Source organism: Phodopus roborovskii, unplaced genomic scaffold (genome assembly GCF_943737965.1).
Source record: "Phodopus roborovskii unplaced genomic scaffold, PHOROB, whole genome shotgun sequence".
Taxonomy (NCBI): domain Eukaryota; kingdom Metazoa; phylum Chordata; class Mammalia; order Rodentia; family Cricetidae; genus Phodopus; species Phodopus roborovskii.
Window position 1 is genome coordinate 15,601,584 of NW_026126418.1, and position 23,382 is coordinate 15,624,965.

General features: G+C 41.5%; 1 protein-coding gene across 10 annotated transcripts in view; it reads right to left on the minus strand.

The window, feature by feature from the left end:
• Ambra1 (autophagy and beclin 1 regulator 1) overlaps nt 1-23,382 on the minus strand; it is a 219,394-nt gene that overhangs the window by 14,511 nt on the left and 181,501 nt on the right. For all 10 annotated transcript variants that reach the window (XM_051184178.1, XM_051184185.1, XM_051184184.1 and 7 more), the window contains 3 exons: nt 16,762-16,950; nt 15,814-15,968; nt 1,786-1,925 (listed from right to left, as the gene is read on the minus strand). In XM_051184178.1, the coding sequence (XP_051040135.1) occupies nt 1,786-1,925; nt 15,814-15,968; nt 16,762-16,950 (484 nt within the window). The remainder of the gene's footprint in view (nt 1-1,785; nt 1,926-15,813; nt 15,969-16,761; nt 16,951-23,382) is intronic.

Here is a 23,382-nt window from a genome sequence, read left to right on the forward strand (position 1 = left end):
CCTGGACTCAAACCCCAGTATAGCATAAACTGGGTGTAATTGGAAATGGGTACAATCCCAAGAGGATCAGAAGATCAGAAGTTCAAGATTCTGGCTGGCAAAATAGAAATTCTGAGGCTAGCCTGAGATACATAAGATCTTGTCTCCAAAAAATAAAATAAATAGAAATAAAGATAATGTGGGTACACCCAAAGGCCAAATACCAAAGACTTTGCAAGGCTAGTAACAACATGCAGTCTGGTGTGTACAACACTCTAGAAAACTGCACCAAGTAAAGAACAGAATTAGGGCAGCCTGGAGGCAGAAGTGGCATTTAGTCAGCTGGCTCCCCACAGTGTCCCACACAGCAATCAGCCGACCTGCAGTGAAGCAGGGTTTCATACTCTCCACCGGGGCTGAGCCTAGAAACTGATAATAAAGCAGGCTGACTTCAGGGTCTTGAGTAAATGCCCAGAGAGACCTCTATCACCCAGAAAGCCAGAGGAAGGGAAAAGGAGTCATTAGGACGGAAGAGTTCTTGCTCCCCTTCTCTCCCATGCTTCAAGTACAGATAATAATCACCATGACTTTAAATTGAGCTTTCCAATCTGCTTTCACTATTCAGCTAGAGCTTCCAGTAAAAAGGAACGGTGGCAGGACACAGAGACAGGCTCTTAGAGATCAGTAGTCTGACCAATGGGCTTATTTATTTTATGTGCATATTTACTTTATTATATATTATAAAATATGATAATATATTATAGGTATAATATAAACAACAAATATGTAATTTATAATTGTATAATTTAATTTTTATAATATAATATTTTATAATAAAATAATAAAAATGAACTATTTATGTGTATGTGTATGTTTGTCTGCTTACATGTATATGTGCCGTGTTTATCCCATAGAGATCAGAAGAGGGAATCAAATCCCCTGGAACTAGAGTTACAAATGGTCATGAACCACCATGATAATACTGGGAACCTAACCTGGGTCTCTGGGAGAAACAATGCTCCTGACTGCTGAACCATCTTTCCAGGCCTCCAAATTGGGGTTTTAACAACACTGTTTTCAATTTTATTTCCTAAGTTAATGTCTGTTGCACTTACATAAACATGAGACCACTTGTTGAATTCTTCCAAAAAAGGTTTTAAAAAGAACCTTTGATACCATTCTTTTACCTGAGGGCACTTTACAATCACTAGGAACCCAGATAATAAGACACAACAAAGGGAAATACAACACTGTCTGGATTCAAGAAAGAACAATATCTAGCATCTGGGTTTATTTATTTATTTACTTATTTTTGCAGTGCCAGAGATTGACCATAAAACCTTGCATATGCTAGCCTCTACCACCACTCAACATTCTTAGCTCTCTGTTACTTTGAAATTGGTGCCCACTATATGACCCATGCTGGACTTGAACTCATGATCCTCTTATTTCATCCTCCAAAGTAGCTAGGTTTATAGGGTACCACACTATACCCAGCTACTAAAGCAGTCTTTTGACAACATTTGGAATGAAGAGCTAACTCTAGCTTGAGAGAAGTAGCCTGGGAAGTTGTGGTGTGAGAACAATATGAAAATATAGAAGGTCCCTCCCTGTGTAGTTAAGGCTAATTTTGAACATCATCCTTTTGTTCATGTCCTTTATGTACTAACCTCCGATTCCTCTCTAGCAGGATTTGGATTGTCCTTATAAAAGGCCCTACCTGGTTAGTCAGACCCTCAAGTGAGCACTGTTTTGTCTAGGCCTCTGTTCAGATAGTGTCCATACCCACCCCCTTGAGGAACTCACTCTGGTCGGCAGATCACCAGGTCTCCTTTGTTGGTGCCATAAGCCAAACCAAGCCCTGGCTCAGGTAGCCATCGGGCAGAGTTGATGCTGACATGTCTCCGCTGGTCAGCAGGCATGGGGTAAAGGACGTTGAAAACTCTCTGGGTGGGAGACAGAGAATGGGAGGAGAAACAATTTGTTACCAAAAATAACAAAACCCAAGAAATTAACTGCAGAGAAGGGAGGAGACTTTAGGCTGGCAATGGGCTGACTTTCAACTCACTGAGACCCTGGGGAAGGAGTGGGTGCCCTCTTACTGTCCAGGGAGCTAGGTCTCTTTTGGAACACACTTACATTCTTACCCTTTTAGCACTCCTTGCCCCATTGCTCTGACATAAGGGTCAGGAATGCCTCACCTACAGCCCACCATGGAAAGGAATGGCCATAACTTTTATCTGACCAGCATATAACCAGTGAAAGGCAACCTGGGCTGGTAGTAGTGTTACTATGGAAACCCCAGAGCTCTCACAGCAATGGGGAATTGGAGGTGATAGGGGGGCGGAGGGGGTGATAAAATCAGAGAACATTCTTAATTCATCTAATTAAAAGCACTGTTAAAACTGCTATTGTTCAGGAAACCCAAAAGGTATATTCAGATGTGGGGAGCAGGGCAGAGGGGAATCTTCAACTTGCAGGCCCATGACTTCCTTCTGGCTTATATAAACTACCATTAGATCCATCTCTTCTCTCAGAGACAGAGATTCCCCTTTCAGTGACTCCAGTTAACTTCCCAGAAGCTACTTTGTCCTGAGGGTGACATGGCTTCATCTAGAGTGAGGGCTGAAGAGAAATCCAGAGACAAGGTCTCTGACACTGACCTGAGAATCATTTCAAAAGCACCTCTGGTCAGAGATTGGGGCGTTTACTTAAACTTAACTTTGAACTCTGATGTGACTACATAACAACTTGTGTAGATCTCAGCTTAGAAACCTCCCACATTCAAGTCTGAGGATATAGCCCAATTGTCATCGTGCTGGCCTAAGTATGCATGGCCCTGAGTTTGATCTCCAGCATCACATAAACTTGGTCTGATGATACACACACAAAATCCCAGAACTTAGGAGCGAGATAGGATGATCAGTCATCTTTGGCTACAGAAAGTTAAAAACCAGTCTGGGCTATGTGACACTCTAAAGCAAAAAAGTGAAAAGAGAGCAGAGATGCAATGTGCTCATGGGGGCACTTGCCTAGCACACCAAAGCCCTGGATTTCATGCTGAGTGTTACAAATGGCAGGGGAATGACCAACCAACCACCACAATCACCAACAAAACACTTGCAATCAAATAACTAGGAACATTTAAGAAATGAGGGACATAAAAATTGCCTGGCATGGCATAAGCTTATAAATGGTAGCTGCTGATACTGCTGCAAGGAACCTGCATTTGGTAACTTTAAAAAGGGCTTGTGAAAGGGCAGGAATTGAGACTCCTCATTTCTGTCTGCTTTTGTTCTTGCCTCCCTGATTTTAAACTGTCAAGTAGAAATGGGTTCCTCTGCTTTACTTGCTTCAAGGGATGACAGGCAGGGTAGTTGAGAGTATGGTTTAGAGAGTAATACATGTAGACTGAATTTAAGGTGGTTTGATAATTAAAAATTATTATTATTATTATTATTTCGGAGTTAGGGCCTTGCCCAAGCAGCTCTTAAATTTTTAGGTTCAAATGATCCTTCCATGTCAGCCATATGAAACTTGATAATTATTTTTCTTCTGTCTTCTTCTTTTTTTTCCGAGACAGGGTTACTCTGTGTAGCCTTGGCTATCCTGGAACTCCCTTTGTAGAACAGGCTGGCCTTAAAATCAGAGACCTGACTGCCTCTGCCTCCAGATTTCTGGGATTAAAGGTGTGTACTACCATACCTAGCTGATTGGTTATTTTTCTGATTATTCTAATAAGAGACTAAAAAGGAGGATAGAAAATAATATGCTCACAATATTTTGTATGAACACTTAAAATAAAAAAAAATTTAAAAACAGACTAAGAGAAAAAAGTAATGAAATAAAAACTGGGGTGGACATGCTGGGGCAGCCTTGAATCCTAGCCCTTGAAACTGGGCAAGAGGACCTCAGTTTTGAGGTCAGCTATATGGTGTGACCCTGACTAAATGCCCGACTCCAAAGAAATAAAAATCAAACTAAGGGTCTCTTCCATAATCTACTCAAAGCAAGCAGTCTTGGATTTGAGACTATGGCTATGTGTGCCTTGGGTACCAACTGGAAAGGCCTTCAGCAAGACAGTCTCTACAATGCATGCACATTTCATATATTACTAGACAAACAGAGAATCCTGATATCAGTAACTTTTCAGGTTACTGAGAAATGTGTCTAATAGCTTTTGTTTTTTAGTCTAGAATGGCTTTGCTATGATCCTCAGGTTGAATGAGCCTTTACCCATACAGAATTGGCTTTGGCTTGAATCCTAACTGTGCTTCTTGGATTAAGAAACGCCTTTAATCCTGGCACTCAGCAGGCAGAGGCAGAGGCAGGTGGATCTCTGTGAGTTCCAGGCCAACCTGGTCTACAGAGCAAGTTCCAGGATAGACTCCAAAGCAATACAGAGAAACCCTGTCTTGAAAAGCAAACAAACAAAAAACACTCCTGGCCTAGCATGACAGAACATATCTGGGATCCTAGCACTTGGAAACTGAGGCAGGAGGATCAAAAGTTAAAAGCCATTCCATTCAAGGCCACTTTTATTTTGAGACTCTTATCTCAAAACAAAACAAAAACAAACAAATAAAATCAAGGGCCACAGAAATGGCTCAGCCAGCAGAGGAATTTGCACACAGGCCTGACGACCTCCATATCCTACATGGTGTCAAGAGACAAGTGACTCCTGAGAGCTGTTCTCTGACCTTCACACATGTCTCAGCATAAGTGTACCAAAACACACACACATAAAATTTAAGAAAAAAAAAATCCCAGGCCAAACCAAAACAACAATGATAAAAACCTCCTGTGTTGGGCTGTTAAGATGGCCCAGTGGTTAAAAGCACTGGCTGCACTCCTAGAGGGCCAGAGTTCAATTCCCAGCATCCACATGGTGGCTCACAACCATCTGTACTCCAATCCCAGGATCTAACATCTTCTTCTGGTCTCCTTTGGAAATAAGACATACATGTGGTACACAAACATATATGCAGACAAAATACCCATACACATTAATTAAATAAATACATGTATTTGTCAAAAAACAAAACAAAACACCAAAAAACAAAAAACCTTCCTGTCAGACTCAACTCAAAGAATTAGCCAGGGCTCACAAAATTTTCTAACTAATCCAGTCCAGTGACATCAGGTACACTGGCACATACCTTTGTAATCCTAGCTCTTACAGGACAGAAGCAGGAGGACTTCTCCAAATCTGAGGCTAGCCTGGGCTATGTAAGACTCTATCTTAAAAAAAAAAAAAAAAAAAAAAAAAAAAAAAGGAGAGGGGGGAAAAGGACTAGAGGAATTTATGAACTGCAGTTCTAATCATCTAGAATATGGCTGCCTGGCCTGTGGATTAATCTGCTCATACAAACCTATTTGGCAGGAGTGTTGAACACATTCGGACCTGCTGATGAGCACTTGGCATATCTCTTGGTTGATAACTAACCAAGTCTTTTCCTTTGAATAAAGAAATGTGAGTGCTAAGGACATGACTTGGAGGTTAAGAGTGTCTGCTGTTCTTGAGGATGCAAGTTCAGTTCCCCTAATGCATATCTGGTGACTCACAATTGCCTGTAATATCAGCCCCAGGGGATCTGACATGTCTGGCCCCAAAAGCACATGTACTCACAATGTGCTTTCCTACACACAGGCATACATGCTTATGCATAGTTAAAAATAAAGCAAAATCTTAAAAACAAACAAACAAACAAACTCAAAAACCACTAAGATAAACAATGTTGTCCTTTCTAGCCTAATTACTCCAATAGTAAGTACAATGCAGCATGTATTCTAACAGGACAGCTTGGTTGTAATAACATATTGTGGCTAATATATTTAATCTGTTTAAGGAGGATGAGAATATATTTTAGTAAGTTAATTTAGGGAGGAAGCCCTGGGGTCAGGTTTGTGCAGCTCTGTAGGGCTTCACAACAAAGAAGCCTTGTGAGAAGAAAACCGCTAAGGCTTTGGGAAAACAGATGGTTAAGGGTTGCCTGAAAATTTCTGATAGGAATCTCAAAGAATTAAAATAAGACAAACCTCTCCTAGAAAATTTCCAGACCAGGAAAAGCAGCAAGCAAACTTACTATATGTCACAAGTTTACCTGTAATTGTCTGTTGCTGTAGAAGGATAAAACAAATACTATCAATTTCCTTCTTACAATAGCAACTTGCTTTGGGGACAAAATTCCCCAAAAGGTCAATATGACTGGTTAACCCAGTTTAGAACAGACAAGGATTAGGATAGAGGGACAGTGATGGAACTAATAATTAAAGGTGGAGATTCCCCAGACTTTACTAGCCAGGTCACGACTAGTGTGGCTCAAGAATCATGGGGATGGATTTGTCCTCTGGTTCTAGCCTACCTTTCCCAAGTCTGAGTCCTTGAGCAGAACTTGAGCAGAACTTGAGCAGAAGGGGTAGCTCCAAGGGCTGGCCACTTGTAACATTTGGGGATTACGCTAAATTCTAATTTATGGCAGAAAGCCAGAAGAATGCCCTGTGAAGTATATATATATATATATATCGTTCCTGATAGGCTCTTGCTTCCTCACCACATTGAAGCATGAGGGTGAGGAGAAGGGAGATGAACACAGACCACAAGAGGAAGGTGAGAGCCTAGGAGATGTAAGTGCATGGAATTACTGGCTCTTAGGTTCTTTCAGATTATTTGTGCAACCCAAAGGCCCTTCTATTATGAGCCTGGCCCAATCTAAAGAGCTGGCCAGAGCTAGGCAGCTCTCAGTGTACCTCATGAGAGGAAATGTATCTAACAAGTAGTCATCCCTGGAGATGAGAAAATTGTTTGTGCAAAAATTTCCCCAATACTAACAGAAGGTAAGGTAGCTCCAGTTACTCCTGAACCATGTGTGATTTCAGCCATTAGTCTGTAGAAACCAGAGACCAGGTTGTCTGTGAGGCTTTTCCAAGACTGCAATGGGGATTGCAAGGGGGATCAAGTTCATCTGCACTGATAGGGCATCTCAGTGTAGGTAGGGGACAGTTTTGCCTCACCTAAGGTTCTATAGATACAATTTAAAGAAAAACACCATTCAAGTATCCTGAAATTCTCCAGGGTGTGTGAAAGGTCAAGCTAGTAGACTGCCAACCTCCATGACCCCATGACAAAAGTGACTTCCCATGACCTTCACTACCCAACTCTAGGACACTGGAAGAGAATTATGAGGACCTGGGAACCCCATATGCAAGGCTGAATACAAAACAGAACCACTGATTCCAGGATTCCTGTCTGAAAAGTCCTGGTTTCACCTGCTTTAGCTGTAGCTAATGCCTTGGAACATGACAGGCACCAATAACACATCTCCCCTCCTGTCTATCATCTATACAGGAAATGAGAATCAATATGTTAGAAGGAACAAATTTTAGCATCCATACAGACTCAGCATATTGACAGGGAACGGGTCAAGTCACCTAATCTTTATAGTTCTAAGGGGGTAGAAGAAGATTATAATTCTGCCTCCACTTTTAGGGTACAACACAACCCCTCCATGCTTCTCTCTTAGGGTCCTCTGCTATCAGGTAATGCTCTCGTAGACTGTAAAGGTTTGTCACTCGTATTGGTTTAATAAACCCTGATTGGCCAGTAGCCAGGCAGGGAGTGTAGGCAGGGTGACCAGATTAGAAGAATTCTGGGAAAAGGAATAGCAGAGATGAAGTTGCCACCAGATGCAGAGGAAGCAAGATGAGAATGTCTTACTGGGAAAAGGTGCCAAGTCATGTGGCTAAACACAGATAAGAATTATGGGTGAATTTAAGTGGTAAGAGCTAGTTAGTAATAAGCCTCAGCAATAGGCCAACATTTTATAATTCCCCAATTGGGAAGATTTCAAGTTTGAGGCTTGCTTAGGCTATACAAGGAGTTCTATAGAAGCCTAGGCTCTGTAAAAGCCTGTTCCAAAACACAGTACAACAGAGGACAAACATGCCACAGTCTTTAAAACCCAGACCATTAAGCCCAGCCACAAACTGCACTGCTCAGAACCAGCAGTTAAGAAGCTAGCAGAAAAAAACTCTGTGGCTTTATGTACATCATCTGTGAAGCTGGAACCTTGAATTTGTAGTGATGCTTAGTGCAGCTGGTATGTTTTGCTTTGCCTTAAGACCACTGAAGCTGGTTTGAGAAAGGAGAAATAGAGGATAGGAGGGCCCTGGAAGGGTGTTGGAGCTCTTGGAGCTGAATTCACAGGTAGTTGTGAGCCACCTGACATGGGTACTGGGAACTGAACTCAGGCCCTCCTAAAGCAGCAAGTGCTCTTAACTGCTGAGTCATCTCTCTAGTCCCCTGCCCCCAATTGATTTTATTACTTATTTGTGTTTGTGTGTGTGTATTTGTGTGTGTGCTTCAATAGGCTAGAAGGAGACATCGGACCCCCTTGAAACTAGAGCCACAGAAGGTTGTGAGCCATCCAGTTTGGTTCTGGCATCTGAACAATGTTCCTCTGAAACAGCAGTACTTAACCACTGAGCAACCTCTCCACCAACAAGTCTGTTTTTTAAAAAGTAGCTATTTAAAGCCTTGTATGGTGATACATGCTTATAATCCTAGCACTTTGGGAGCCAAGGAAGAAAGATCATAAATTCATGATCTGATGAGCTATAGAGAAAAACTGTCTTAAAAAAAAAAAGACTAATAAAGTGTTTATTTGAAAACAATGATCAGAATGTCATCTTAGTTAATTTTTCTATTTTATTTGGCAAAAGCAAGAATAGCAGAATCACAAAATTTTTCAAAAGGAAGATCCTTATTATTGTCTTTATTCAATGTGGTTTATACTGTGTACACTGATGGTGGTGAAGAGACTGTATGTACACATAGGGCTGGAAAAGCACATAACATACAAAATTCAATATAACTCACATTTATGAAGCCAGCAACTCATGTCTCCTGGGTGCTATATACAATGAAGATTTTTTTTTTTTTTTAGTGATTTATTTTTATTTTACGTGCATTGGTGCATGTAAAATGCATGTATGTCTTTGTGAGGAGTCAAATAACTTGGAATTGTAGTTACAGACAGTTGTGAGCTGTCATGTGGCTGCTGGGAATTAATCCTGGGTTCTCTGGAAGAGCAGTCAGTGCCCTAAACCACCGAGCCATCTCTCCAGTCCCAGAACTTAGGAAGCTGAAACAGGAGGCTCATGAGTTCAAGGCCAGCCCAGGCTACATAGCAAGGTGGTTTCAACCACAACCCCTGCTGCTAAACAAACAAAATCAGCAGCAGCAAAGCATTAAACTGAGAAGCACAGATTCCTAGATCTAGCAAAGTGCCTGGACCTTGACAGAAAAATTCTGAGATGTCCTAAATTTAATTCAAAGAGTGGAGGGTGGAGGAGGGAAGTGATGAGAGACATTAATCTGACACAATGAAAGACCCTCTTTTCACATTCCTGAATGTATATTGAAACCTTGACTCAGTTCTTATACATGGAACACCAAGGTTATCTATCTTTACTATATAGACACACCCCTGGCTACTGATCCCGCCAATCCAGATGCAACAGCCACTCTCTAGTTTCACAGCATAATTCTGCCCCTAATATTTATAAATGTAGGTTCAATGGTGGTAGAAACATACCCTGCCTCCCCTTTCACTAGTATCAATTGACCCAGGGCTGCTTACATGCTAGATAAGTGCTCTGATATGGAGCAACATCCCCAGTCTAAATAAATTCTTATTTCAGAGCTCCCTATGTCCCAAGAGTTTCAGTTTAATGCCTACAGGAGGCACAAACACAATTTTATTTTTTGAAAAGACTAGAATGTAGTATAGACTCCATTCTTTTAAGAGACACCAGGGGGTGGGGTGGCAGCGGCAACACACGCCTTTATCCAGCACTTGGGAGGCAGAGGTAGATGAATCTCTGAATTCGAGGCCAGCCAGGTCCTCAGAGCAAGTTTCAGGACAACCAGAGCTACACAGAGACCCTCTCTCAAAAAACAAAGTAAGGAAAAGACACTGGGTGGATGAGGGTCAGGGGAGAGGGCTCATCAGAGCTGTGTGACTATGTCATGGCAAAATTCTGAACGAACAGCTTTGATGGCAGTTCTAATGTTATTTTTAATTCTGTATTTTGTTCTCCCCTTTTCTAAGTTTTATCTTGCCCTCCCCCCTTGTCTACAATGCTCTGAAGAAAGAAACTTTTTGATGATAGATGGCTTTGTGCTTCATCGAAGATGTCAACTTTAAGATAATTGCGGCGGAAGCAGCTTTTAATCAACTGACAGGCAGCTTTAAGGAAATTAATAAGGACAGAATCTTGGGAAGGAGTAAATCATTTCTGATAACAAAGCTGTCTTGCTTCTGTCCCAATCTCCCCTTGAAGAAATGGTACCCTTCTAAGACACAAAAATAAAGGGTCTGCAATTTCAGCACCCCCCCCCCCAACTAAAGGCCAGACCTGCTTCCCTAAGATTAAGAAATAGCTCAGACCCCTGGGCCTTCTGAGTACTCTTCACTTTCAAAAATCCAGACTTTAAAATCCAAAAGTACAGAAATGAGTGGTATTATACTACAAGGCAGAGGATAGGAAGATCTTAGTGAAGACTAGATACATTAAAATAAAAGTAAAAGTAGGATAGTTCAGAGGAACCCATATCTAAGCAGTTATATATAAGTGCTGACCAGGACTGATGACATCAGGCACCCGCCGAGATCCAGGATCTAAGCTACAAGGGTATTTACAGGAAGATGAACACTGTGCAGAGTATCTTTGCAACTGTTCATGTTTTGTTGCTGATATTAGTTTCCTTTTTGAGTCAGGGTCTCATATAGCCTAGGCATGTCTTAAATGCATTAAAAATGTTCTTACATTTATTAAAGAAAGAGAGAGACTGTGTATGTATATGACATGATATACTTGTGGAGATCTGACAGCACCCTTTGAGAGTCAGTTCTCTCCTTCTATTATGTGGGTATGAGGGATTGAATTCAGGCTTAGTGGAAGATGCCTTTAGCTGTTGAGCTATCTCACAGCCTTGAACCCTTGACCTTCTTGCTTCTACTTCTTAAGTGCTGGTGCTGCACCATTCCTTGCTCATTTCTAGTCCTTAAGCTTTCTAAGGCACTATCACTAGGATGATGGCTAGCATGACCCAGAAAGTTTAGGATGTGGAAATATATGAAAGATGGTTAATAGGAGAGCCATAGAAGTAAACCAGAGGAGGGTTCACTACATAACAGCAGAACTCATAAAAAACCAAGAAGGGATGGAGTGTAGCTCAGAAGTGAAGTGCTTACTTTGCATGTGCAGGCTCTGAGTTCTGGGCCCAACCTCTAGCTAACACCACAAACAAATGAAAAACACAAACAAAAATTTCTAGGGCTGGGGATATAGCCCAGTGGTAGGGTGCTTGTCTAATGGAAGGCCCTAGATTCTATAAAAATACAAACAAGCATTCTAATACATCAGGATGGAGTTTGGTATTGCACATGCTAGAAAAATACTCTACCACTGAGCTCCAGCTCTAGACCATTTGTTTGCCTAAAACCTCCATCTGTTGGGGAAGGATGGTTCATGCCTTGGGGAAAGAGCATGACATGTTAACTTCCATTTGGAAAACACTCATCCTTATAGTTGAGAATGCCTAGCACATCTCTTTTCCTTGAGACCCCTGCCCCAGCCCTGACTTTTTACTTGTTCCATAAGTAACATAGGGCTTACAAGACACAAATTGGAAGAACAGTTTGGTATATGACTATTTCTGGCTTCATTAGTAATTTTGTTATTATGCTTTCACTTGGTTACAACCAAAGTTATTATAATGTGCAAGTTGCCACTATTTTAGAAAATTAATTGCAGTTTTCTGTTACAATATTGTGCCTTGTTCCAATTAGAAAATGAAAGCTGAGTGGGAACACAGGCAGTTTAGTGTTTTGGGAATTCAGCAAAACTTCAGCTCAGCAATCTCTAAAAGCCTAACTTAAAACAAAACAGAAATTAACAAAAATCCCTCATTGGCTCTAGTGAAAGGGAATCAAACAGCAAAGAAGACAGAATCACAGAGAGCAGCAACTCCACTTCAGGGTTCTCTCTGGTGGACAGACAAAGGGAGAGAGGAAACAGGAGCCTGGGCCACCCTTCCTGCTCTGCCAATTATTAGAATTATAAGGATCCTTAGAAAGCAGAGAGGGGAACACTAAAATAAGGACATGATGAAACAAAGACTTGAAGAGGGTTAGACAGTTAAGAACAGCAACAACTGAAAAAAGACAGGAGGTGAAACACAGGCACTCAAAAGGCTGAATATGGGCCATGATGTAAACTGCTCTGCTCCATTATGCCCTCCTATCACAGTAAACAGAGATCAGCTCTGACACCAGGCTGGACTGGGTGGCAATGTTGATAAGAGCAGTTTTGGTCTTTATCAGCTCCATCCTACCAAGCTACACCAGAAGTTTTTATAAACAGCTGAAGATATAACAGAAATAAAATTGTCTTGTAAAATCTCAAGCAAAAGGGCAGGGAGATGCCAGGTGGTGGTGGCCCATGCCTTTAATTCCAGCTTTAGGAGGCAAAGGCAGGCAAATCTCTATGTGTTTGAGGCCAGCCTGGTCTGCAGAGCAAGTTCCAGGATAGCCAGGGCTACATAGAGAAATCCTGTCTCAAAAACCAACCCCCCCCAAAAAAAAACCCAAAACAAAAACAAACAAGCAAAACAAAACACAACAAAAACAAAACAAACACACAAACAAAAAAACAAAAACAAAACAAAAACCAAAGCCCCCAAAACCGGAAACAACAAAAAGAACAAACCCACCAGATATGCACCTTTTATATACTTTTTGTTATACCTTTTAAATTGTTATACCTTTTAAATACTTTTTCTTTGGAGACAAGGCCTCCTAAAATAGACCAGGCTGGCCCCAAACTCACAATCCTGATTCAGCCTCTGAGTACCTGGGATCACCAGAATTCATTCTTCTTCTGACTGTACATCTAAAGTGAATTTGTGTTAAGGAGGACATCTGCATTACTCAGGAACTATACAGTTCCAATGTCCAAGGACCACTGTTACGATTCACCAATCCAGGGATCTGAAGAACTGCTAGAATAAGTACACCAAGGCTAATAGCAATTAGCAATTCATTTACAGAAGAGATTTCATAAGGGATCCTGTAAGGGATCATCTCCTGGGAGAGAGATCACTTATTGAGAAATAAAATAAATCAATACTCAAGAGGATTTTCCCTTGGGGATGTTTGTTGGTACAACACAGTCACCTCTTTGAATATAATCATAGTGAATCAAGGAAGTAATTCCAAAGATGAGAGAATACAGGGCAGAGAAGCTCTAGCTAGGCTCCTTTACCACACATACAAGCATGTTTCCAGGATAAAGCTAAATTTCAGATAGAGATGCACAGAGGGAGAGTCAGAGACTTCAGTATCATTCAACAAAACTCCAGCATTTTAAAGGATGACACAGCTCAACTAAAATAATACTAGGCTGCCTAGTGTATGTGAAGCCCTAAGTTCAAAGCTTAGCAATGCACATGCACACACACATACTTGTGGCTTTCTTTGCACTAAAGAGTGAGTTGAGGGACATTGCTGAATGCTTTGGTTCTTTGAATGTAGGAGCAACCAAGACCTCAAAAACTAGCAAGCAGAGTCAGTGAATGTCAGATTAAGCAAAATCTAGTTGGGATACCTAAGCCTCTTGGTGAGAGGATTGCTTCCCAATGAGATTTTTCCAATCACTTCAGTTTTCTCACCTAACGACAGATAGTACTTATTGAGAATCAAAAGCCTCATTGGGGGTTGGGTGACATGCTCAGAAACAGCTGTTTGCATGAGGCACACAGCTGGCTAGCTGCCATCAGTCCCTCAGCAAGACAGTGGTGGACTGATGAGATCATAGTGTTTCCTCAGCAGAATCCTCCAACCAAACTCCCTCAGCTCCAGCCTCACATGACAAAAGACACCTCAGCTTTTGCTTATAGCTATTTGATCTCAGGTATTTCTGGCTTCTCATGAAAAGGATGGAGGGCTCACAAGCTTTGCCTAGGACCTGGGCAAGAGGCATGGCTTTTGAAAGTAGCTGGAGTTGTCTATTAGGCATTACTGCAATGAAATTTATAAAGAATTTCAATTTTTTTTTTCAATTAGTTAGAAAAGCTGGGATGTAGGTGGTAAAAAGTATAGACACCAGGTGCTTTTACAGTCTGTGTAAGACAGGTCAAAGAACACTACACTAAAACTCCACTTTAGCCTCTGGTATCTAGTTGAAACAATCTTGGTGAACTAGCATGGTCTTGTCTTTCTTACCCATAAAATACAAAGCTCAAGCACCAGAACTCCCCTATGATAGAAAAAGTAGAGTGCCCTGCTGCTGCACCTTTCACAAGTTTTCAAGGATGTCACTGGTTCTCATAATTACCACCTGAAAATGATAAGGGGTGAAGATGTGTTCTTGAGAGGATCTTTTATTAATTTAGTTTCTACTGTGTATTAGGTTCTCTACTAGGTACTTAGATTTCATAAAGAGAAAACAGACATGGTCTCTGCTCTCTGAAGAGCACACAGAAACAACTGCAGGTTGGTGAGATGAGTATTAGCATAATGGTATGTACTCAGCAGGGTGGTGGGAGCAATTAGTTCTATAAAGACAAGTGCCAAAGGAGAGGACAAACTTGAGGGCAGGTGGACAACTGTAAAAGGGAAACATCTCAGGTTTTAAGGTTTCCTGGTAAGAAAGAGACTTATCAGGTTCAGGGAGTTTAGAAAGCAATTCAGTACAGTCAGCCAAAAGATACTATATACAATTAAGAAACCAGAGGGAGAAGAGGCCAGCAAAGTAAAGACTATACCAAGCACACCCTTCCATCACTTGGAATGTTATAGTCTTATCTCTAATTATTTACTTGACAAGAAATGACTCCTACCCCAAGCATCAACAAGCCCCTTACAAGCACAGCACTAAATGAAGAGCCCTGGGGACTGTATTCCTAAATAACTTACACTGAACCTAGCTGGATCAGACCAACCATACACAACTAAAGGGAACAACATAAAACAAAACAAACACCCCCCCAAACCACCAAATGCACCAAACTATAAATGGTACAGACTATACAAACTACCGAGGAATTCGTTTACTGGTTCTTGAATCAGAACAGAGCTTAAATACTATCTAATTAGTAGTGCTCAAATGCTTGATTCCCCTTGACAAACCCCTAGGCAAATAAGCCCCTACAGATGTGGGAAGTTCAGTCAGCCACACTAGTCAGGTGGAATTCAGAAAGCAACTAACTAACTAACTAACTAACCAACCAACCAACTCTTGTATGGCTCTATGGCCATACAAGAGAGGGATGGAGCCCTTAGACAGGTATGGGTCCTAAATGGGATTTCTGCAGTACTGGTATAAAACAGGGTGTGGCGACAATTCAAAGAAGCTATCCAAAGGTAACCCAGTTCATAATCTTGGGAGTGACAAATTTCCTGACTTGTGTTTGTTGGTGCTGGGGAGTCTTTCTCACACATTAGGCAAATATACTACTAAGATATAACCTTCCATTGTCTGTTTTTATTTTAAGGCAGGGTCTCATTAAGTAGCCCAGATAGTCTTGAACTTACAATCTTGTTTTAGCCTCCTGAGTAGCTGAGATTATAGAACAGTGTCAACAGGCAGAGCCAAAAGTTCCTGATTTTCAATAGTTCTGATCTTATAAAGGAGAGGTATACTGCTCATGGGTCACCTGGACTACATCATTCTTTAGGATCATGATGGTGTTGGTCTTGACTGGAAGATCATATCATAGCCTCTCATTACCCTGCCAAGTTCAGGAAAGAGGTAAGCAATGACACTCACCCTCATGGAGGTCTCACCACCATGGGCTTGTTGCAGCCTGAAGACCTGGGCTACCATGTGCTCTGTGGAGGGGTGCAGCAGGATCCTTCGTGAAGCCAAGCCCACCATTACATATCGGCCCATTGGAGATAGGCTTACAGAAATGGCATTGGGACCTAAGGGCCAACAGAAGACAGTCACATTTCCCAGAATTTTTGCCATCCCATGGAAACAACTTTCATGCAGTCTTTTCTCCTTTTCTCCAACTTTCCTGTTCTTTGATCATGCTCAGGTAATCTTCTAGGGTTGCAGTGAGCAATGAAAGGAAACAGTGTGCACAAACTGAGTGAAGTGAAAAGCACACACTTAGCACAGCTGACTATGGTTCTTACAACTTTAGAAGACAGCTAGCATATCTAAGCATTGTTCTGAAACAATGTTTCCATCATTAAATATTCCATAAAGCAGTTTTAAAGCTAGTGTATTCTATGCTATCATTGTACAGACACTTAAGCTTCTCTTTAAATAAAATAGGTGTAGACATCTTTGTATGTAAATCTTTGTAGTTTTCTGATTATTTCTTTAGAAGTGCAGATTATTTCCTTAGGAATAAAATTTTTGGATTAATAACACACATATTTGGAAGGTTTTTAAGCCAAACTGCCTTACAGTATATGTTTGCCCAGCTTCCCATGCCACAAGTTAAAAAGCCCCTTCCTTTTTGCTGCCTTTGTAACAGGTACACACTGGTGACACAACTGTGCCAGGGAAAGCTCTTACTGTGACTCTTCTGTAACGCTATAGTCAGGATTCCTGAAAAGCAATCTTTCTCTGGCCCGTGTCTCAGTGAAGGCAAAGGCACTATGTAACCAATGACTCTCACCCATGCACGCCATGCCTCACCTAGGAATGCCTATGCCAAGGCATCAGCGTCAACTCTGCCATTAAGTTGGGCTTCCTATCCCTTACCAAATCGCTTGGTGTAGAGCATTTCCCCCAAGTTATGGGGGGCCAGGGAATACACTGCTAGGATGCCTTCATCAGGAAAGCCCCTTTGGCTACTTGGGATGAAAGCTGCCAGGAGCTGGCCATCTGCAGAAATGTCACAGCTGGCATCATTGTAGATCTTGCAGTTCTGTACCAGGACATTCACGGAGGCTGCATTGAACAAAGAAAAGAAAGGAAGAAGTTTAAACACCATACTGTTAGAAATTCTGAGACCAAGATGTTGTTGGGCCTTTTTATGAGTGTGAATCCTCTTTAGAAATGGGGAAGCTGCCTTACTTAAATTAAAATGTTGGGAAGCAGGAACCAGGGGAGGTAGGGAGGACCTGTGCATCTACCACTTAGTAGGAACTATAGGACAATTCATTATCACCACCACCAGCAGCTGAGTCTTACTTCACATTTGATCAGGTAAGGGAAAGGTTACTAACTAATAAATGCCACTCCACTGCTGTTTGTTGTTATTGTTTTTCTTTTTTTTTTTTTCTTTGCTTTGTTTGTTTGTTTTCTGGATGGGGCTTCTCCGTGTAGCTCCAGCTGGCCTAGAACTTGCTCTGTAGACCAGGCTGGTCACGAACACAGAGATCCACCTGCCTCTGCCTCCTGAGTGCTAAGATTAAAGGTGTGTACCACCACCACCCAGCTCCACTGTTATTGTTCAAAGTATGAAACCAAGAAAAATGAGAACGCAAATCTATTGATTCTAACATAAAGGGATACAGGTAGAGCACAGGACACAGCAAGCAACCCTTCTCAGAACCTTGCATCTATCTCTCCAGACACACTAATCCCCAATACCAGATAGAGGTAAAACAGAAATAAAGCCAGGCTGGGAGCAGACAGTAGGAGTTCTGTGCTTTTCTCATTATACTCTGGGTCACTTAGACACTATGAACCAATGTCCCCAGGCAGTCTTTACCTATGTCTACAGTTACCAAGAATAAAGCACTGAGCTGGCTAGGCAGGAGAATGGAACTGCTGAGGCTAGAGATGGGGAGGAGACCCCACTCTGCCTGAAGTGACTAATGAGATGTTAGCTAGGTCCTGTGCTAGCTTTGGTTTGCATTTGAACCCTCTGTGTTTGCACTGTGGGATTCCCTGCTAAGGGAAAGTGCTTCATCCTTGATGTGAGGCTGGAACAAAAGGATCCACCTACCACCCACTCAAGCAGAACAGTAGGACACATGTAAACAGGCCAACCCCCCAAGCTTTGTTTCACTTAGCTCCATTCCATGGGAAGTGACTTTATACTTGTTCTCATATTTGAAAGAGATGTCCACTACCAGAGGTATTAAAGTTAAAAAATAAGTTAGGAAAAAAGCCAGGCCAAGCTCAGCTGTCGTTAACAGATCTACATACTGTATTCCAGTAAGCCAAAATATAGGAGAGACGGCAAGGGAAACCAGCCAAGGAAACAAAACAAAAGATGATTTTGAAGGCTTATGGGACTGGAGATTGAGAGTGATTTGTAAAATTGTGTTTTTTCCCCTTTCCCTATGTGTTGCTAACAAAGCTACAGAGATGACAGGGTAGATAAAAAATGACATCAGAACACAATGATTATTAGGCTGTTGTGCCAATCCCTGGGGGCTGACACCTACAGCACCATTACACATAAAACTGAGGCTGGTTCTGTTTGCTAACTAATAAAATAATGACAACCAAATACTACTGCTATCACCATTAGGCCTCTCTGCTGTTCAATTCCCAACCTACCATCTGCTCCAGCCTGTATGGCTAGATTTATCTAGTTAGTATGGGACCGTCTGCTCCTGACACAGGGTCCCAAGCCTTTTGCCAAAAACATGGCAAGCTCCTTCTCTGGAACTACATGATCCCAGTCAAGGAGAAGACACAAAATAATGATATAAAGCTTCAGCAGTGAGTGCATTTTCTTTTTCTTTTTTCTTTCTCTTTTGTTTTTGTTTTGCAAGACAGGCTCTGTGTAGCCTTGGCTGTACTGGAACCTATTCTGTAGACTAGGCTAACTTTGAACTTACAAAGATCCACCTGCCTCTGCCTCCTGAGTGCTGGTATTAAAGGCCATCATCACCTAGCTACCAGTTTGCTTTTCTAATCTTGATGTAGACTTAATCATCAGTAAGATACAAAAAAATTAACAATATGGACCTTTGCCACCAAAGGCAAGGAAAATAGTAATAAAAATATTAAGTAGAGGGGCTGGAGAAATGGCTCGGCAGTTAATAGGTCTTGCAGAGGACTCCAACTCCTGAGTCTGATTTCAGAACCCACATAGGGTGTCTCACAACAACCTCTAATTCTAGCTCCAGGGATCTGACACCTTCTCCTGGCACCTGTGGGCACCTGCATACTTTTTAAACTTACATACACAAACATAAATACATATGAATAAAAACAAAATCTTAAAAATATTAAGTAAGAGTTGAGAATAGGAAGGCAATATAGGATGCTATAGACTGCTTTGCAAAATTATCACTGTACCTATACTCAATGTCCCCACAATGCATGATGGCTCAATTGTCTTGCTGGTACAGAGATCTTGCTTATATATATTAACATGCATTTTGGGAAAACCAGAAGTCTACAATGAGCCGAACCTGCTGGCCCTGGTCTGTACTCCTAGCCACTCAGAAGACTGAGGCAGATGGATGGCAAGTTCAAGGTTTGCCTGTGCTACAGAGAGTTCAAGCCAGCTTGGACAACTTGGTGAGACCTAACTACAGGAAATAACAAAGAGGGATGGGGACATCATGGTGGAAGAACATTGGCTATATACATGATACCCAGGCTCAATCCCATTACCACCAAGAGGTGGGGAGGGACAATAATGACGTTTAACTACTAACATTTTTTAAAAAGTACCTAACTGATGATAAGGATGAGAATGGGGAAGAAAATAAGTTTTATCATCTGGAAAGCATTGGCTCAAAGCCTACGAAAACTGGGCAGATGGACAAAAAGCATTCTGTTAGTGTCAGTAACAAGGCACTATGTTTGTGTTTATATTATTTTATGGTAAGTCCAAGTCAATGGCCACTTCTCAAATTTTTCTCCCTTTCCCACCTCACTTAACTTCATTACAGTTCCTGGTCACTGTGGCGAGCTCAGAAAAAACAGCGAGTGATCCATTTATCTGGGCTCACCTTTCAACCCTAGTAAAGGTGTGTGGGCAGGCACTGAGGAATATAGGAACTCCATTATAAACAGCACCTGGCAGTAGCTTTACATTTTTATTTTTATTTCAAAGCTCCCATTAGCAGCTTACATTTGTTGTTTGTTGCTTAATAATTTCCAGTGTAGAAACAGAAATAGTCAGTTATAATGGTCAGTGGTTACTACTTTAATTCATGTGCGCAACTTCCCCTCACAAGGCTGAAATTTCAATGAGTCAATACACACAAGAACAGTTTTTGGACCTCTGCTACTTTTCTTGTGTGGAGAAAGTAATGTTCCAAAGACAAAGAACAACTCATCCCTTTTTTGGATTCAGCAATAAGGTAAGTAGATAGGAAAAAAGAGGTGAGTGAAATACAGTCTGAATCATTGAAAGCTCTCAGAACTGGAAAACCGTGTTGATGTTCCATACCTCACTCTGCCATGAAGCTCACTAACTGCAGCAAAGATCAGTGACACCTGAAGAATGATGGGCAGAGTCTGAGAGCCTGCCTTTCCAGCAAGGCCCTAGGTGTCTCTGATGCTGCAAGTTGAAGCACAGTTGAGAACTCAGCAATTGGCTGTACCCTAGTGGTCAAACAGGAAAGGATGATAGAACAGCTAGCTTAAGAACTGGGGACATAACTCAATGGGAGAACGTTCAATTTATATGTGTTAGGCTTTGAAAGGAATCCTGGTACAGAAAGAAAATAAGCAAAACCAAAACTGCTTTAGAGGTCAGGGAAAGCCAAGTGTACATCGATAATCACTGCACTGAGGGGTGAGGGGGTGCATAGGCAGAAGGAATACAGCCAGACTGAGGCTATCCTGACCTACATAGTGTGTTCCAGGTCAGTCAGGGTTACAAAGTGGCCCTCCAAAAAACAAACAAAGAAAAAATGCAAAACAAAACAAAAACCTAAGAAGTTCAAGGGCACCTTCAAGGGGGGAAAAACCATAATGAGGAAGACAGCAAGAAGCCATGTATTAGACTCTGCAATACAATATTGTCTCAATTAGAAATTATTTCCAAATGAAAATACCTTAGCAGGGAACAGGAGGGGCTAGAAATATTGATGCCTGGAGAGGCAGATGGCTCAGCCTTCCTATCAGATTCATAAATTATAAATAAACACCTTGTACAAAGATCCATGGGTAGCCTGCTGCTGTCCAGATGAGACCATGGGAGTGACTGGCAGCTTTAGTATTTTACAAATACATCACACACAGATTTGGAAAACCCAGGAGTGTTTAAATCAGAAGCAAAATTTCCTCTTGGCTACATCTCTGAGTCCCTCCAATTACAGCATGGTCCAGATGGCATTATAAACACACCTTACAGGTATCAGCCACCATATCCTGTGTCTGTCCTGCTGGATTTTAAGGCCTCTGCTTCCAGGATTCTTTAGTGTCAAAGCCATTCACCAAGGAGAGTTTAATCTTAAAAATCAGAGTGAGCTGGGTATGATGGTGCATGCCTTTAATACCAGCACTTGGGAGGCAACGGCAGGTGGATCTCTGTGAGTTCACAGCTAGCCTGGTCTATATAGTTCCAGAGTATAGAGACCTTGTCTCAAAATACAAACAAACAAAAAATTCTTGAGTGAAATTTAATTGGCTTTTTCCTCCTCCTCCTCTTTATCCCCCCCAAGAAAGTAGCATAAAAAGCTTACATCAGGAGCTAGAGAGATGGATGGCTCAGTGGTTAAGAACACTTGCTGCTCTTCTACAGGGTACTGATTCAGTTCTCATCAGTCAGCTTACAACTTCCTGGAACTCTAGTTCCCTCTTCTGGCACTTGAACACACGGAACATATACATACATAGACATTCACATATAAATAAAAATCTGCATGGGGCGATTCACCAAGTTCTAAGCATCGAGCAGGTAAGAATTCATTAGATCCCTCTCAAGTGAGAGAAACAAGTGAGAGAAACAAGTGGCAAGAATCATCAACCTAATTCCAAAAAAGGGTTAAATGTGTTCCAGAAAAATCATATCAGCGGTAACTTGGTGCCTGCTGAACCCATAAATAAAACCAAGGGTCAAAGGCTTCCAGGCAGGGGCATAGCTTTCAAAACTAGAAGTTACCCTCTAGTAGGAGGCAGACAACTTAGAAAAATGAATCCTACAGTAATACAGAGTCCCAATTTACTGACTAAATCTGTCAAAAGTAAAAATCATGACTATAACTATACATGTGTGGTATAGTTAAAACAGTTAAAAGTAAAAACTAGGAACCTGCTGGGTGTTATGGCTCACCCCTCCCTTTAATACCAGCATTTGGAGGAGGTAGACAGATCTCTGTGAGTTCAAGGCCAACATGGTCTACACAAGAGTTTCAAGACAGCTAGGGTACATACATATCAATACCCACCCCAAATAAATTGGGCTTTAATGTCCATGTTGAAAGTATGGCAGTTGGTAATCTGGAACTAAGTTTCCTAGTGAATCAAAGATTTCAGTGTATAAAACTAAAATGTAAAAGTAGGAAATGATCCTGATGACACAAAGCCTAAGAACCATAAAAGGAAAGGTGTATAATTTTGACTTAAAATAAGTTCTATGACAAAAATAACCTTCAACAAAGTCAAAAGAAAAATGACAAGAAACTCCTATTATAAGTTAATTTTCCAATTTATAAAAAAACTTCTGCAGAATTACTAAGAAGAATAACATGCAGAGAAAGAGGTAAAAGCATATGGGCAGCCAAGACACAGCAGTACCATCAAGGATGTGCAGAAACATAAATGCTCTCACAGTAGTCTTTAACCTACCAAATCCACAAATATCCCAAGCTTTGGTAACATACTTCTTCAGCAACTGTTTATAAGATCAAGTACTCTGAAAGATTATGGGGGCTGGGGAGGTAGGGCAAGTGTGGTGGCTCACACCTGTAATCCCAAGCATTCAAAGAGGCCAAGACAAGAGGACTGCTTTGAATTTAATGCCAGTCTTGACTAAAATGAGAACTTGTTTGGGGAAAACACACACACACACACACACACACACACACACACACACACACACAAACTCAAACAAAACCTATAGATGAGATTATTACTTGGCACAATCTGTATAGAGGTTGATAAGGCAATATCTACTGAAACAGCACATGTGCCTTACTTTTCTTGCCTGCAGTTGTATTTCAAAAGTAGCTACCTTATTGATGTGCACATGCAAAAGACAATCTGTAGCAGTTTGTACAGCAAGACTGGAAATACAAAAGTCCTTCAAAGGACACTGGTTACAATGAATTACTAGGTAGCTATTGTTTCAAAAGAGGAGAAGAAGGTGGGGGCAGGGAAGGAGGAGGAGTGGCAGCTGTGGGGGCTGCTCGCACCAGCAGCAATAGCAGCAGCTGCAGCTGCCACTGGGAGTGATAGCTCATGCCTATAATCTCAGCACTCCAGGAAGCAGAGGCAAGAGGACTGCAGCAAGCTCCAGGC